General features: G+C 46.4%; 2 protein-coding genes across 2 annotated transcripts in view; both read right to left on the reverse strand.

Annotated features, from left to right (window-relative positions):
• Positions 1–17,234, reverse strand: part of LOC134483568 (disks large homolog 5-like) — a 130,439-nt gene that overhangs the window by 37,731 nt on the left and 75,474 nt on the right. The gene's annotated exons all lie outside the window — the stretch shown is intronic.
• On the reverse strand, positions 11,943–16,820 carry LOC147998890 (disks large homolog 5-like). The gene is made up of 6 exons (XM_087595881.1): positions 16,688–16,820; positions 15,463–15,622; positions 14,065–14,208; positions 13,270–13,432; positions 12,493–12,553; positions 11,943–12,322 (listed from the first exon to the last, which is right to left on the reverse strand). Exons 1-5 carry the CDS (start codon positions 16,767–16,769, stop codon positions 12,524–12,526), a joined length of 579 nt encoding a protein of 192 aa, XP_087452007.1. The 5' UTR covers positions 16,770–16,820; the 3' UTR covers positions 11,943–12,322; positions 12,493–12,523.

Consider the following 17,234-nt stretch of genomic DNA (forward strand, 5'->3'; position numbering starts at 1 on the left):
GCCACCTGGATGATCCAGGGGATGGTCCTGAAGAAAAGGCTTGGCAAAATTGAGGTCTCCAAAGCCAGAGGAGCAGTGAGGAGGTGTAGGGGCCGTAGACCATGGAGACTGATATATGCTGATGTTAGACTACCCAGACTCATCCCTGTGTCCAAGTCTGGATGTCACAGAGGCACCTGGCAAAGGTCCCAACAGTGTCCTTCAGGATTCCACTGTCTCCCTACTTGCCCTCCACCTAACCCACTTCCTGTGGTTCTGGGAGTCAAGGACTTCATCACCTTTTTCGTTTTCTTGTCATATTGCAGGTACTGTGACTCGACCACTCTTCCTCCTGCAGGAGACACATCGTTTGTCACAGAACAGGACTGCTGCACCAGGAAGACCCATAGCATAACCAGGACGCTACAATGAAAACATGACTGGCCCTTCATGCTGAATGACAGGAAAAGCACCCAGCCTTCTCTTTGTTGCAGACTGGATTCCTCAGCCTTCCTGTTATGAACAGGGCATTAGTACCCTTCACAGGATACTTAGTGTTTATAAGACATTTATAGAATTCATCTTGTATATAAGGCCATTGGGCTAGGAGCCAGCATCAAGGCATCAAGTAGGAGGAAATACAGAAACATTCTAGGAAGGGACAGCCAGGGGCCAGTGGGATGGCTCAGTGATTGAGGACCAGAGTTCAGTTTCCAGCACATGGATGTTCACAGTCATCTGCAGAATCAGATCTAGGGCGTCCCATGACCTCCGCAGCTCCCAAGCAGCTACATGTATGCGTCTTAGACACTTCCTACTCACCGTGAAACAACCTAAGCCACAAAACATCCCACACCTTCTTGGATGGGCCCATCCCTGGGGGAGTCTTGTGTGTTCTGGGCTTCAACTCTAGGAAGGCTTGGCCTTGTTTTATAGGATGTCTTATTCCTTGTATCAGCAGAGAGAGAAAAAAAAAAAAGATCCAGTCCTGGAACCCTAGAGGACACTGCCATGATGTCACTGCTGTGCTGGCATAGGCTTAGAGATATCTCCATGATCCATCCGAGTCACCTAGAGCTCAGGGAATGATGGAAAAGTCCATGTGAGATCGCCCAGCGCTTGCAACCATGAGAAAGCTTGGAAAACACAGGGCACATGTGGTGTTTGATCCTGTGACAGTTCAACCCTCTTGAGCCTGCAGCTAAGACAAACAGTTACACTGGCCTGAGTGCACAGGCCAGATCTCAGAACCTGTTTGCCAACCATGGAACACTCTGGATCCCTCCTCACAGCTGGACCTTGATCTGCTACACCTCATCCACCCAAGCTTCTCAAGAAATGAAGCTACCAGGTTAATATAACAACTAACTGAAGGCAGCAAGAGCCTTCAGCCGCCCTGTGGCAGTAAGGTCAGTCCATAGGTCTCCTGTCCCTGCACCCTCAGTACCTGTGAGAGCCATGGCCACCTATTCCCTTCTGAGGTGAGAACAATTATACACACAACCTTGCTTTCAACAAATCCTGCCTTGGCCACTGGTGGGACCCTCATGAGATGCAGCAATCTGATGCAGACCTCCTCAGACACTTTGGCTTCCTTTCTGGCTGCTGGAGCTTGGGCCCTCTGGCCTGGCCTAATGTAGGATCAGCAACACACAACTCTGTTGGGCCTCAGCCATCCCACATTGGGGGCCCTGCTTCACTCCTAGGTGCATCCGTTTCCCACATCTCTCCAGTCTCTCCCTCATCCCTAATTCCCCTAGCCTCTCAGGCCCAGCCCTTCAGTCTCTGATGGAGACTGTCCTGGAAGGACAGGAGCCACTCCCCTGAGATACTCTCCCACCCCATGCTGCTGGACTCATCTCTACAGGAACAGCCTGCTGCTGCCCTGCCCCTGCAACCCACTTCCTAGCTCTGCTTCACACAAACACTCTAAGATCTCTACACTGGATTCCTGTTCTATTTTGCTCCCTCTCTGTCCTCCAGAAGTTCTGCTGCTCTCTCTCACCACAGCAGGACCCACCAAGACACTGCTCCTGACCCCAGCAGCCACCAGCAGCCCAGGTCATGGGGCTACTAACAGCTTTGGCCCAGGACTCAGGGCTCCTTCCTTCTTCAGTATCGAGTCCAGGCTGAGACCATCTGGCCTGCTGCTGGGTCCTTGAAACCCTCAGTCTCACAGCCTCTGGGCACTCTGAGCCCTAGTCCTTATGGCTAACAAGTAGCTGCCCAGTCAAGCAACATGGGCCTCACTGGCTTCCTGGTGTGCCATGATGCTTTCCCTGCATGGCCGGGGATGACTGCATGCTAGGATTATGTCTGGAACTAGACCTGCAGGTAACACCTGATGGGTTGGCCAGGCTGTCCTCCTACTCCTGTTCTCAGGAGATTCTCCTGACTAAGCCTCCCAAGTGCTGGGATGAGAAGTATGTGCCACCATGCCAGCTAGGGGTCTTCAGGTGTGATGAAAGACTGGGATCTGTGGCCCTGGTTACTTCCAAGAGTGGGGACACCAGTGTTCTGAGCATTCTGTCATCTGGGACTTATATTCCATGTACTTCACACGAACACTCTGAGACTTCTGCACTGGTTACCTGTTCTCTTTGAAACCTGTCTTCAGGTATCTGACAGTGGGAGTCTCCATGAAGTTTTTGTCACCCTGAGGATGTGGCTATATTAATAAGCTCAGGCACCATGCAAACACAGAAGAGGTTACAAACAAGACTACCAGGCTGGGGCCACTTAGTGATAGAGTGCTCCTTTGGCATGGTGAGGGCCCAAGTTCTCTTGCAACCAACATCTGCTGGGGATGTAGCTCAGTGATTAGGCACTTGCCTAGCGTATGTGAGGTCCTGGGCTCCATCCCTAGGACTAAACCCTCATCCCCTACCCTGAACTCACCAGGTCCAGGCATCACTGTCAATCCTGAGGGCTTGAGTTTGATCCTTAGGCCCTCTCTGATACAAAAAGAGAAAAAAACTCCCTTGATTTGTGTTTGACCCCCACATGTGTCATGCCCGCCCCACTTCGAGTGTACAATTAAGGAAAGCATGAGTAAGTGGTTGAGAGGCACACACTGCCCTTGCAGGAGACCCCAGTTTGCTTCTCAGCACAAACTGCATGTGACTCAGCAGGTCTCAGGGTGGAACTGGATATGTGACCCTGTGCTATAGCACTGTCCAGAGTGGTAAATGCAGCTTCTGAAGAGGAATGCAGGCCTGGCCTCCAGACCTCCACCTTCAAGTCCTGTCTGGAGAGCCTGATGCCCTGGCAAAAGAGACTCCTTCTCTCCAGAGGAGCACTGCACTCAAATGACACCTCAGTGATGAAAACTATCTGTCCCCAAAGGCATGCCACTGAGCAGAGATAGCCTCAGTCATGCACCTCTGCCCATCCCCAGTTCCTCATGTCAATAACTCAACCTTTCATGAACTAGATGGTAATGCTTGAGGTAGGATGATCAGTAGTTTACTGGCCAGTCTGGGCTGTATGAGATGCTCTCCCTGAAATCAGAGTCAGCAAGAAATTCAGCATGAAAGCTCTTTGTAAAGAAGCTCAATGACCCAGTTCAGAGCCTGGGACCCCGCACAGTAGGATAAAGTGACTCCCATGGCTTTTCCTCCACCTTCAACACTCATGCTTTGGCATGCACACCCCTACAAGGAGATCAATACACATGGAATAAAAAATTAAACAGAAACATTAATGAAGACAATGCAGATAATGTTTTAAAGGATCCCGGGAACCCTCACTTAGCACTTTCCTTTCCTTTGTCTTGGGAACAGCACCTGCACCAGAGACTGGAGACTTCCTGCAAGAGAGAGAGGAGAGATGCACTGTTCATTCAGCTAGAGAGCTGTGCAAAGACCAGAGCCACCCTCCTTTTTCTGACAGTAGGAGCTGGGCCCAAGTGTGGGCTGCTCCTACTAGAGGCACCACAAGAAGAGGACCCCCTTCCTCAAACCTTCCTGGAAGTCAGAGCACTGGCTATGGATGTCCCTCAGTCCTCAGAGGACTCTCTTTCAGCGATGGCTCAGAGCCTGTTAGGACAGAGAGGGACCAGAGCTTCCCCCCAAAGCAAGATCCCTGTCTTATCTGACAGGTATGAGGGCTTAGGGATGGGACAGAGGATGTGACAAGGTTACATGTAGCACAGGGCTAGGTTAGTAAGGCAATCAAAGAGGAAAGAATCCTGGAACATTCCTCATCTGTTCTTTGTGCTATGTTCGTAGGGATGAGGGGCAGTGTGGGTAGAGGACTAGGACACAGCACAGCCTTCTCTGCACATGGTTAGCTTTCTAGGCTGCCTGGTCACTGTGACCAGCAAATTTTCAACTGTGCCATTCTACTACCAAGGCTGACACAACTGGTGCACCATGTAGCAATAGGACTTTACTGACTTAGCGACATTTGGAATCACACAATGATCATGTGTCACAGAAGAGTTTTTTTTTTTTTAAGAAAAGGATTTTAAAAAACTAATTATTTTGTCCATCTGAGTACGCTGTCCCTGTTTTCAGACACAACAGTAAAGGGTAGTATATGAGAGTAGAAATGGTTATGAGACACAATGTGTGGTTGCTGGGGATTGAACTCAGATCCTCTGGAAGAGCAGTCAGTGGTCTTAACCACTGAGCCATCCCTCCAGCCCCAGTATACTGTATTTTCAATGTTGTTTGTTTTTATTTCCTTTTTCACGTATGTCTGTATGGCGTTTCTGTGAGTACAGGTGTGTGTGTGCCTGTGTAAAGGTCAGAGACAAACTGAGCACAGGTCCTCACCTACCTCTCATCCATGGCTGTGATTGCTAGGCTAGCCCTTCCCCCTAATCCTAGAGACTGTCCACTTTAGGTTCATATTTCCCAGTAGGAAGGGCAGGATGACAGACACTACTGCATCCAGGTTTACGTGGCTTCTAGGGACCTAAACTGTTGTTGGGCTTGTTCAGCATGAAAATAAATCCCATTTCACAGCCCTGGCTGGGCCAGGCAGCGCACAGGTCTTTGCTGCTCTTGCAGAAGACTTGGGTTCAGTCTCCAGCACCAAGGTCAGGTGGCTTACAACCAACTGAGACTCCAGGTCCAGGGACTTCCAAGCTCTTTCTGGATAAACCTACATGGCAAAAGCAGGGCTGGGAGCTGGAGGTTTCTGGTGTTGGCTTCTCCCTGCTGCAGGGGTCAAATCATGGGCATGTGAAACATATAACCCTGTAATTCTACAAAGTGCAGAAGCTCCTGAGGTCCCTCATGGTGCCCTAGAGCCTGTCCACCACTCATGGAGGCTTCGGGAACATGGCTTTTTCCTGACCTGTGTGCACTGTGCATCCTCACTCTCTACCCCCTGCTTTTCGGGGTTGGAAGTCTCAGGTGTAGGAGGCGCCTACCATAGGCCTCTTCTCTCAGCATTTCAGCATTTTACCCACTTGACCTTCACCAAGCATCCTTTGCTCTACACAGTTACCTCAGCCTGTGACCCTCATCCTCCAGACTCTTGTGAAGCAAACACCCATGGGTGTGCAGCTCTCATAGTTAGCCAGGCTAAAGGGGAAGGCAGCAAATCCTTCATGAACTCTACAGCTCCTAAGGCCTAGGAAAATGTCTATACCGGGGCTAAACTCATGCTGACCTGTAAGACTACATTTTTCCTTTAAACAGAAGGATGTGTGGTGGTGTGGCACAGGCCTTTGATCCTAACACTTGGGAGGCAGAGGCAGACAGATTTCTGAATTCCAGGCCATCTTCCTCTACAGAGCTAATTCCAGGTCAGCTACACAAAAAACAACACTGTCTCCAAGAGTAAATCAAAAAGAGAAAGAAAGAAAGAAAGAAAGAAAGAAAGAAAGAAAGAAAGAAAGATAGAAAGAAAGGAAGGAAGGAAGGATTCATATTTTGTATACAATGAGATGCCTGCCTGTCTATACCTGAACCACCATGTTAACTATAACTCTTGTCACATCTGTATTAATTCAAATACTGAAGGCCAAATGGTTAAATCTTAATGACTATACAATTGGGGGGTGGTGCTGAAGAGATGGTTGGTTTAGTGGCTAAGAGCAGAAGACCAAGGTTCAGTTCCCAGTGGCCACATGGTGGCTCCTATTAACCTGTAATTGCAATTCTAGGGAATCAGTCTGGACTTCACGGGCACCACACATACCACATGGTACACAAGCATTTATTAGGTGAAGCACTCAGGCCCATAAAAATAAGTAAATAAAATATATGGTTAACAGACACTGTGATTCAGGAAGTTCTTAGTGACTTTGGTTATCATTTCTCTCTCCCAGAGACCTGTCTTCCTCATGCTCAGCCTCCCTGGCTTCTAGGACATTTCCTAGCTCTGTGGAGCATGAAGTACTCAACACCATAAGCCAAGCATTGCAAAGCCATCTGCACCTTCACTGCTACACCTTCTCCATGGCTGTGTCTAAAGGGAGAGACTTGGAATCCCACAGATGCAAGGACAAACCTGTTGGGCTATATGAGCCCAGCCACCCAATAGTCAGATCTACTCCTGTCCTTGGCTATCGCATGAGGCTCTTAAGACAAATTAATCTGAAGGATCTCAACAGCTATGCTGTTAGACCTCTCATTGCTCTGCCCAACCTACAAGCTCCTTTACTGGCTCAAATTCACACCCGAACTCCTCTCCTGCCTCAGCCACCATCAGCTCTTCTACTCCTCTCCACCTGTGCTCTGAAGAATCCACACTAAGGTGGATGTTAACCTCTCCATGGACCTCCAGACGTATGCTTGTGATTACTCTTCATTGGCTGTTTTGTATAGGTAGGCGGGTTCTTCTACTCTCATGCAGAACACTGCTCACACATTTTGGAACTTACAACACCCTCTTCATTGAGAATCCTGACTAATGACTGACTGAACCTTCCATGCCTGAAGTCACCCTCTGTCTCCCAGTCCAAGATGAGAATCCCCACCCTAACCCCATAGTGTCCAGTTTCATCTCAGAAGCTAGACTCTGCACTGCCCATTACCTTTTGGTTCTCTCCCTCTAATTCTGTTAAATAGTTCCTCTCTTCTTTAAAACAAATTCATTTTGTTGTTTATTTTTTGAGACAGGGTTTCTCTGTTTGGCCCTGGCTATTCTGACAGGCTCTCTGTAGATCAGACTTGTCAGGAAGCCAGATATCTGCCTGCCTCGGCCTCTTAAGCACTGGGATTACTGGATTGTGCCAGCATGTTTAATTAAAAATTAATTAGTGGCAGTGCATGTTGGCACATGCCTTTAATTCCATCGGTTGGGAGGTAGAGGCATTGTGAGTTCCAGGACAGCCAGGGCTATAAATTAACACCTTGTCTCAAAGAAAACAAGCCAAAAATGAAACAAAAATGTTGCAATATGGTCTTAGGAATGTAACTGAGTCTGTTCTTGAACTCTGAATCCTCCCACTTTCACTCAGGTGCTAATCAGCAGGCTTCTGTCTTGACTTTCACTGAGCACTCAGGGCTGCCAGGACTGTTACCTCTCCCAGTGTAACTCCTGACTCTCTCATCAGCATCATCACAAAACTCCTACTAAGAATTAAGGAAACCTGAATTCTAAGGAACAGTCGGAGCTCCAGTATTTCCAAAGCTCACTCTAATACAGATGGATCCTATGCTACAGTAAAATGGTCACAGCTGGAGGTCTTAATTCCAGGACTTGGGACAGAGGGGTCCGAGGATCTTGAATTCAAGGTTATTTTTATGTTACAGTGTTGCTCAAAGCGAGTTGGGCTGCTACAAGATACCCTGTCTCAAAACTATACCAAACACAGCTAAAATGAAACAGAGGAGTTTGAGTGGGCACAGATGGGAAAGCTCAGCACTTTATGGCTAAGCCACCTGCTGCCAGCACCAAAGTACATGCACAGCCCCAATTCTGAGCTGTGTCTGGGACCCCACTTAGGAGCACGCACCAAAGTAGCTCAGATCCAGGGCTTTTGGTCTAAGAGGAATTCAGGCAGTCACACTTTGGATGCCAGTTCTCCAGCTCAACTGCCTGTCAGCCCAGGATCTGGTCTTAGTCATGGCTTGGCATCCCTAAATTCCTCCCAGCTGTGCTCTGAACTCACCCTGTGCCCCGTTCTGATGAATCTGCCATTCTCCATGGGAGTAGCCTCAAGAAGTCCTTCACATCTGAAGCACCACTCTGAGTGCACTAAATACTGCAGGGGAGGGGCGTGGCCAGCAGAGCACCCACCCCTTTCAGCTGTAGAACAGTTAGCTCTAGAGTGAGCACTGCTGTGCATTGTGGACCTTAAGGAGTATTCCAGCCTTGGCCTGGGAAGAGCCGTTGACACCCATACTTTCTGGGGTGACATTGTCTCCTGAGGATAGAGTCAGGTCAGGAGCGGCAACTGATGTTCACGAGAGACAAACTTTCTTCACCTCCTGCCCATGCTGGCCCTAGGATCTGGGCTTTTTGGGTGACATGAGTGTTGAGCCCCCCAGGTAGATGGGTTTTCAGGGGTCAGGTGGTTATTGTCACCAAAGGTATCCACAAGGATAAGTCATACTGTACTAATTCCCATATTAGATCCCTTCTCATGGGTCACAGAGGTCGTGCTGGGTCCTAAATGTGGACCCAGGTTCCTGGCACTTTTGAAGAGACTGGTCAGGGCGCAGGCTTCAGGACATTTTGTTTGAATTATTTTGGGGGATTTTATTTTTACTGTTGGGGGCAAACCTAGGGCTGCCATGTGCTGGGAAAAGGCTTTGCCACAGCTGTAGATCATCCCTAATTATAAACTCCTAAATTCTCCCAATCTTGGAACTTTCTAGGTCCCTCACATGATGCAACCTTTGGGGGATTCCTCACATAGAATCATGGGGTGGATTGCATCCCAAAGAGAGACAGTGGGAAATGTTCCCCAGTGTCTGCCTGTGGCTGTGGTGATGAGAGTGGATGTAGTGACCAGTGGATGGCAGGGCCCATGTGAAACCCTTTTGGTTTCCACTTGAGTGGAATCTTCCCCATGCCTTTTTTTTTTTTTCTTGAAACACTAGTTGGCCTGGAACTTACAGTCTTCCATCACCCTTACTCAGTTTCCCATGACTGGGATCACAGGCTTAAATTACTATGCCCATCTTTCTTTTTTTGTATTTATAAATCTTCTAAAACGCAGAAGGATCTAGAATTTAAAATTTTGCGGTCCAAGGCATTTCCAACAGGGGATTCTTGACCTAGGAGTGTCCAGACCAGTGTTTATTGTGTGGCTACTTCATTCCCATAACAGCTTATGTTTGACAAAGAGTTCCAAGGTGTGATGTCACTGGGCATCAGGCAGTGTCCCAAATAGCAGCACTGACTCAGGTTGTAATTTAGGCTGGAGAAACTTACTAGGACCCTGGTAATCCTAGCACCCTGGGGCCTCACATGTCCTTAGTCTGATCTAGTGATGAATCAACTGCTCTTGAGGGTGGATTGGAATTCTAGTCACTGTGAGGCAGGAGCATTAGTATCCTACAGCCACTCTGGGCTCCATAGGAAGACCCTGTTTCAATATAAAAGGGGTCACCTGCTTGTTCTTACTGTCTTCCCTGAGGCCTTCCTGCTGGAGTTAGAATAGCTGTCTCACCAAGTTGAAGTAGAGGGCAGAATGTTGTTGCCTTCTATAATGAGGACTAGTAACAGATAGTCTATGGAAATTCTAGAAAGTTCTACAGGTATTTATGTCCTGTGCATGGGAATTGCTGGCTTCCCTGTGTCCTTTGCCTTTAATTTGCAGTCCATGGGGCACCTGGGAATGTCCCAAAACCAGGCTGCACACAGGGCTTGTCCCATGATTCTCACTTGCACCCAGTGCCTGCCTGATTGTCATAAGTCTGACAGAGCCACTGTATGCTCTCCTGACACCTGCAGAGAGCTCTATATGGGACCCTACCATCCCCACACTGCCCATCAGTGTCTACAATGTCCCTATATGGCACTGAGATGATCTAAGCTGCTTCCGGCCTATATGCTGCATCAGAATCTGACCATTCCTAATTTCCTCCTCTCACACCCACACTAGAAGCCCTGTACCCACACTAGCCCCAGCTGGCCTGTTGCCTACTGACATCTCATGGACTCTGCCCCAATCCCCTGCCCTGCCCTGCCCTGCCCTGACCTGCCCTCACTCAGCTGACAATGTGGACATCTCAAGACAGTCACTGGACAATGGCTGACACACTTGTCTGAAGACTGGAAATGTTTCTCGATCTTGGAGAGGAAAGAAGGACCCTCCAACTACACTGTCCTCTAAGGAAGTTTATTCAGGTGAGGGATGACAGGGACTGTTTTGTCTCACGTCACACATGTCAGTAGAAAATATCCTAGGTATTGGATGCCGCTGTTAGCATTAACAGAACAAAGCCCATAGTGTTGGGAAGGATAATAAATTATGAGTAGGATTAGAAAACCCCAAGCCTCTTCCAGGTCCTAAGAGGGCAAAAAATACCACCAAACATAGCATTAATGTGGTAGGTTGGTTAAATCTAGTTACTAGATCCTAGTGTGATACCTGTGACTTTTTGTGTCATGCTCAGCTTATAATGACTAGAGGACCTAAGCTTGAGAGTCACCAATGCCTCTCCCTTGCTTCTCTAGCTGCTGAGCATTGAAAAGCACTAATGAGACAGCATCTGTTTGCAGACATACTGGATAAGTCTTCTGCACTTTATCTCTCTGAGTCACCTCCACTCTCAGTAAGTCAGTTTAATTCCATAAATTGTAAATGAGTCACGTGGAAAATATACTTTCTCAATAAGATCACAGATTTCCATGTAAAAGGTGAAACATGAACTATCCCACCTAAGTTCTGGGCTAGCACAGACCTGCTCTGCAAAAGAAACATGTGGTCACAGCTGCAGTCTGCATTCACTATGGGTGCTTTTGAGGACCTCCCTAAACTGCATAGATTAAGATAATTATCTTGCTTTCTATCAAAAGAATTCATTATGCCAAGTTGGCCTGTAGAAGGAGGCTAGTCTCTTCTGTATTTTATCAGATGTGCTTAATGTATATAATCATCGATAGTAAGTGAAAGATCTGTTTGGAATTGAAACTGAGTGATGCTGGAGGGTGATCCTGAATGCACAATGAGCAGTGGAGGCACCAGAGCCCGGTGTGAATGCCTAGCAGGCTCCCACATTGAGCAGGCACCGCTCAACCACCTGTACATACACATCTCCTGAGATCTCTCTCCTTAATGGGAGATGATGGCGTCCATCTAGTATAGCACATGCCCTGGAAGGACAAAAGCTACCTACAGGAGCTGTGGTGATGGCTCACAGGTTAGAGCATCTGCTGCTCTCTCAGAAGAACCACATGGTCCCTAACAATCATCTACAATGGAGAATGCTATTCCCTCTTTTGGATCATGAGGAAAATGCACTCAGGAGTGGCCCAGACATACATTTGAAAAAAAAAGATCCATTGAGTTAAATGATAAAAATAAATATAATCAGCAACAATAAAAAACACAGCATATGAATGATCAAGTGAAACAGCACCTATAAAAACCTATTTCCCAAAATGACGTTGATGGTTATTATCTTTGTGGTTTAATACTAATGCTGTATTGTAAGAAAAACCGAGGCACATGGTTCTCGATTAGGATTATTCTATATTCCTTTGTGAAAGTTGTCATTTTTTCTGCAGCTCTACAGGCATGAGTGTGTGTTACTCAATATCTGGGCAAACAGTCAATAAGGAATGTGTGTTGTAGACTGATATAGATTAGGATGAGCAGAACACATGACAGCATGGATACACTATGTCAGTGATTTCATCATAATGTGTGTCCATAAAATAGTCACATTATCCACACAAAAGACACTATCACCCTGTGTACACCTTGGTGGCTTTAAATTCCCTATTTACTCATGCTGCCTGGACCATGCAAAGATCCATATCCAGCTGTCAGTTCTAAGTCTACAGGAGGGGAAAGGACCCTTGAATAAGATGGTCTTAAGAGTCAAGAGTTACAAATCAATTTTTATTCATAAGGAATACAATTTACAAAAAACAGGCATAAAATGAACAACTAAAATGGTATAAAAAATGAAAAACAGGGGTTGGGGATTTAGCTCAGTGGTAGAGCGCTTGCCTAGGAAGCACAAGGCCCTGGGTTCGGTCCCCAGCTCCGAAAAAAAGAAGCAAAAAAAAAAAAAAAAGAAAAACAGTAACAAGAATATATAACTATGATATAACAAAAAGAAAACTTCAATGAAAATCATAACCAAAAATATTTCTTAACAGCATTTTCTTAATGAACATTTAGAAACACAGTTGTAGTGCTGTTTCTCCTCTAGGACACAAGATGTCAAGGCAGTCCCCTCAGATGGCTCTCAAATGGTGTTATCTGTACGAGAGAGGAGAAAGACCTCAATGAGACAGGCTGGCATACGGATACATAAATTTAGGGTCTCTATACAATGAGGAAATTAACTGAGAAGACGAATATTCTCCCCAAAAAAGTCTTTGACTGTTGAGGATTGTCGTCAGCAGGGAACTCCTGACAGAGAAACTCACTCTTTAGGGGGCTGTCTTCCTGGGATCTGTCCTATTCCATGTCTCCTGCAGTTCCTGAGACCTGGGAGGAGAAGGCAGCTATTAAGACACTGATTTGGTGGGGACATGCATACCAGCTGTGAAGTTGCTGCCTTCTGTCCCTTCAGCTGCATTGGACAGACAGCACTGATCTTTTCACTGAAATCATTGCTGATATCTCTGCAGCCTGGTGAAAGTCACCAACAACCCTCACAGTACTGTGGGAGAACAAGCTGCTCCTCAAACTTCTACCAGTGAAAACCAAGAACGGGGAAAGGAGAAGAGACCTAACTGGGTTGCAGGAAGAAAGGAGAAGGCCACATGATACTGAGGTCAAAGCCAATGACCAGGACTCATTTGCCATTTGCACTTGGTTCTTATCCCTACAAGGTGCTTCCAACCATCACATGACCCCTGTATGACCTTTGTCACACGACCAAGAACTCGTTCAAAACTCTTCATAGCATCCAATCTATGACAGGGAGATGCAGTCATGTGATATGTTATTCCTCTGTCACCATTTCTTGACTGCAGTTAAAAAAAGGGCAGAGAAGTGTACTTGCCCATAATTCAGTTTCTGAAGAGTGGTTAACATCCCAGAATACTTGTGCATAGACAGAGCAATGAATAACTCTATCACATGAGGTGGGTGACTGACTGGGTGTGGGGAGATTAGAAAGATGATAGGGGAAGCAAAGATGTATCCAATAGGCAAATGGTATCAGACATTGTTAATCTGACTCAGCTGCTTGTTCCTACCACATTTTGCTGGGTCTGGAGGTTGCTGGTCTTCTCCTGTTCGTCTTCAGCATTCGGGTTCAACTCAAATAAATATCGCTGTAACTCCTTGCTCTCCTGCTTCAATGTGACCAACTTCTTCTTCATACATGCCTGGTCCATCAGGAGCCGGCTGTGCAGGTTGCTGGAAACACACTCTGCATAGTAAGATCCTGAAGCCTCTTCCTCCCATTCCAACTGCCAAATCCCACAAACTCCACCAGGACCCAGATACCCATAAAGACTTCATAGAATACATATCCATACATGTAAGGCTGCTGCACAAACAGCAAACGGCCAATCCAGGGAAGAATAAATTGTTTCTGTGACCCAAGCACCAATAAGAGTCCTTGTCTCTCCAAAAGAACAAGGGATCTACAACTACCCATGAGAGCCCAATGCATCGGGGCAACATCAATTAGTAGGCGGCAAATAACCACAAGAGGACAGTAGAACCAAGGGAGGTCATGCAAACCATGTGGTCCACACATTGAGCTTTGTTAAACCTGGTATGACCCCAGAGCCGCAGGTTGGCCTAATAACACTCTGATTCCTGAATCAGTGTAGTTCTATCCAGAGCCTTCTAAAGATGCATAGACACTGTGGTGATAACTGACAGTCTCTTATGGAACTGAAACTGAGTCCAAAAGACCCACGGCACAGTGATATTTAAACAGCAGAAGACATGGACCCAGAGCTACAGGTTCTCCAGTCCAGAACAAAGAGAGGCAGCAATGGATATTCCACAAGTGATGGGCCCTTCTGACCAGTACTTACCGATAGAAGTTAATCTCCTTCTTGAGTTCCTGAAATTTCTCACGATGTTCAATGTTCTTTGTGTCTAAGTTGTGCAGTAATGACATGACCTCTTTCTCCTTTATCTTCAAGTTTTCATAAAATGGATTTGGCCTGAAGTAGGGGCTGGCCCCAGGAAGATAGAACCCAATGAACATCGAGGTTTAGGATTATATGAACTCAGGCTGTGTCCTGTACTACCCCAGCCCTGGAAGGACACTTTCTGAATTCTACATATTTGGATCATCTTCAGCTTCAGAAACTTGGAATTGTGTGCCCAGGACAACAGAAACTAAGCACCCAGATAAAGGGTCCCCTGGCTCACTTTTTTCAATCAGGAGGGCTGGATCTGCATTCAAACCTGTTATGCTGTCAAGAGCCTAGGCCACAGAGATTACCCAACCACACACACACACACTCACACACACACACACACACACACACACACACATCCAGAAACCTCTGATTTCATTTTTCCTGTTTTGACAAGTGGAATGCTACAAGCCGAATAACTAATATTCTAGAGGCAGACAGTACACATAATTCTGGAGATGAGACCAGATATTGCCACAAACTTATAATCTGCCCAAGGCATACAAATGTATAGACAAATGTGACTACACAGGCAAAGAACTGTGCTATTGAAAGTGGGGCTTCCAAAATAAAGCACTTACACCTCCATGAAACTAATATAAAGGTAAATCCTGAGGTCAAAAAACAGACCCCTAAATTCCAAAGGTGGAGGGATAGAGAAACATAAAGGTTGTGCATATGCATGCAAAGCTGTGCACACACAGACACACAAACTGGGGCACACCCACAAGAAAAGAAAAGTAAGGTCTCCAGCTCCGAAAAAAAGAACCAAAAAAAAAAAAAAAAAAAAAAAGAAAAGTAAACAGACTCAGAGAATGAGAAAGAGAGACAAATATGGAAAGAGCACAATGAGAATCAGTAGAAATGCATGCACCATTACTGTCTCAGAGTGTAAGGCACAGAGACAGGAAGGAGCAGGCCAGAGCCTCAGGCCTTCTACTTAAGCATTGATATGAACACTGTGGGACTTGTCACCTAAGGCTGCTGCCAGGAGATGATAGCGTTCAGTCACCTTCCTAGCAAGTACAAACACTGTCCACAAACTCACAGCACCTAGAACCTTGCAAAGCTGCCACCTGTCAAGGGCTTTCCAATTGTACACTGGGAACTCATGCTCCAGTGACTTTATCCCTGAAATCTTCACTCAGATTGCAAGTTCAGATTTTCAACAGGCAGAATCAGAGAGTCCATTTTCAATCTCACTCCTCAGTAAGGGTCAGGTTCTGAATCTCCTCTCTATGGGAGATGAGGTTTAGAACAAGATCGTTTGTTTGGAGCAATGCATACCTCTTGCTCATGGATCCACCTGTCACATAAAGGAGGCGATCTGTCAGCTCATTTCTCTCCTTGGTAGTTAGCTCCAGTTCTCTATTCAGCCTCTCCTCTTCCTCGTTGGCCTGCACCTTGTTTAGGACATTTTCAGGGGATGACGTCTGTCTGCAGGCCTCTGTAGGTAGAAAAACACAAGTGAACCCGCATGGGGTGAATGCATAGAGCATACACAGACCACAGTGAGGTCCAAACAGGAGAACATGCTTGGAAGCCAGTGTCACTACAAGGAGTTTGGTCTATGTGTAAGAGGCTTCCTAAGTGGATCACAGTTCCCCCACTACTATATAGAGACCAAGAGATGTAAGCAGCCAGGTGTTCCCCATGCCGCCCACACAGGCTTACAAGTACCAGAGAGATGCCTTCTCCAGGATTATTATCAGGTACGCAGGCTACAACCTGGTTTCAGGACCCTCACCCCTCTGGTTTCAGAAGTCAGATCATCAATTCAGCATCCACAATGACTTGATTGATCAGGGAAACTCAGATATCCTACACTGTTACTCTAGTCCAATAACTTTGCATTAAAAAGTCATGTAGGGGGAGGACATGGTCAACAGACTTATTAATTCCCCCTACTGAAATGACAAATGCCCCAGAAGTGCCAATAGGTTACAGGCTCTTTCTCTACCTGCTCCATATAGTTTGGCTACTTTAGAAAAAAATCTGCTACACAGAACCTCTAATATATGAAGGTAAGATTGGCCCCGTCAGCCAGAGGTAGTCAGAGGAGTTCTAAGAATATAAGGTCATGCCAGGAGCACAGTTCTCTCCCTCTTACTACTGTCAGATAGTCACTGAATTTAAAGAAGCAATGAAAGTGAAGTACATTGATGCCCTGTTTAATTCAGAAAAGTTATACCCTCCATGCCTCCTGATGGTGTTATTATATCAATTTAACATACCGAATGCACGGTAAAAGTAAAGACTAGAAGTTCACCCAATAATAGCATAGGCAGTGCCATATACTCCATGTGGTTATGGAGAAACTAATAATGTGAAAACCTTGACTTTCAGGAATTGTGATAATCATGGAATTCAATATCTGTGGAGATGTTCCAGTGGTTGTGGCCCATTGCTATAAAGGCCAGCTGAAGGCCCCCACACTCACCCCTGACAGGAAGCTCAACATACACTCCCCAGAACTTACTCCACATTCCCCATGTCCTGTGTCCATCATTACCTTTAGGTTTCGTTTGCTTCACTCTAGACTCTTCTCTATCAACATCAACTCTCCCAAAGCGCCTACAAAGACGGGCAAACATGTCTGTGGATATATCCTTTGGACACTAAGAGAAAAAGTAGGGAATTGGTTGTCACAACGATACTGGTGACATCACAGGGATTCCAAGGTCTCTCTAGGAGACAATAGAATGTCCACGAAGGGACGGCTGATGTCACGGAGAACAGACTTTGCCTCCTTGCTAATGTTCTCCCTGTACTGAGCAAAAGCTGATGTGCCCTTTTCAGGAGACTTCCCTGTGGCATAGCCACTGAGCACCACATGCTTCCAAAGCCAAATTTGGCTCTAGGCTTGATTGGAAAAACCTAAGTCATTGCTATGTATCTAAATGAGTGCTTCCTCCCCAATCCCTGCACAGAAATGTTTCATCCTACCTCAAATTCTCCTCAGTCAGCAATATTACCCATTAAAGATTACTGAGAAATCACACCAGTTCCTATAAGTAGCCAAAGAGGTCTCCTGTCTCATCATGTGCAGGTGCATGAAA

The sequence above is a fragment of the Rattus norvegicus genome, chromosome 19 (assembly GCF_021556685.1).
Source record: "Rattus norvegicus strain SHRSP/BbbUtx chromosome 19, alternate assembly SHRSP_T2T, whole genome shotgun sequence".
NCBI lineage: Eukaryota > Metazoa > Chordata > Mammalia > Rodentia > Muridae > Rattus > Rattus norvegicus.

Bases quoted from the DNA above. Each gene is read 5' to 3' on its own strand.
- LOC147998890 (XM_087595881.1), bottom strand. From the start codon at position 16,769: ATGTTTGCCCGTCTTTGTAGGCGCTTTGGGAGAGTTGATGTTGATAGA. The intron at 15,623-16,687 runs GTAATGATGGAC...TTCTACCTACAG, and splicing joins GAAGCAAACGAAACCTAAAG to AGGCCTGCAGACAGACGTCA. The intron at 13,433-14,064 runs GTAAGTACTGGT...GTGTGTTTCCAG, and splicing joins AAGGAGATTAACTTCTATCG to CAACCTGCACAGCCGGCTCC.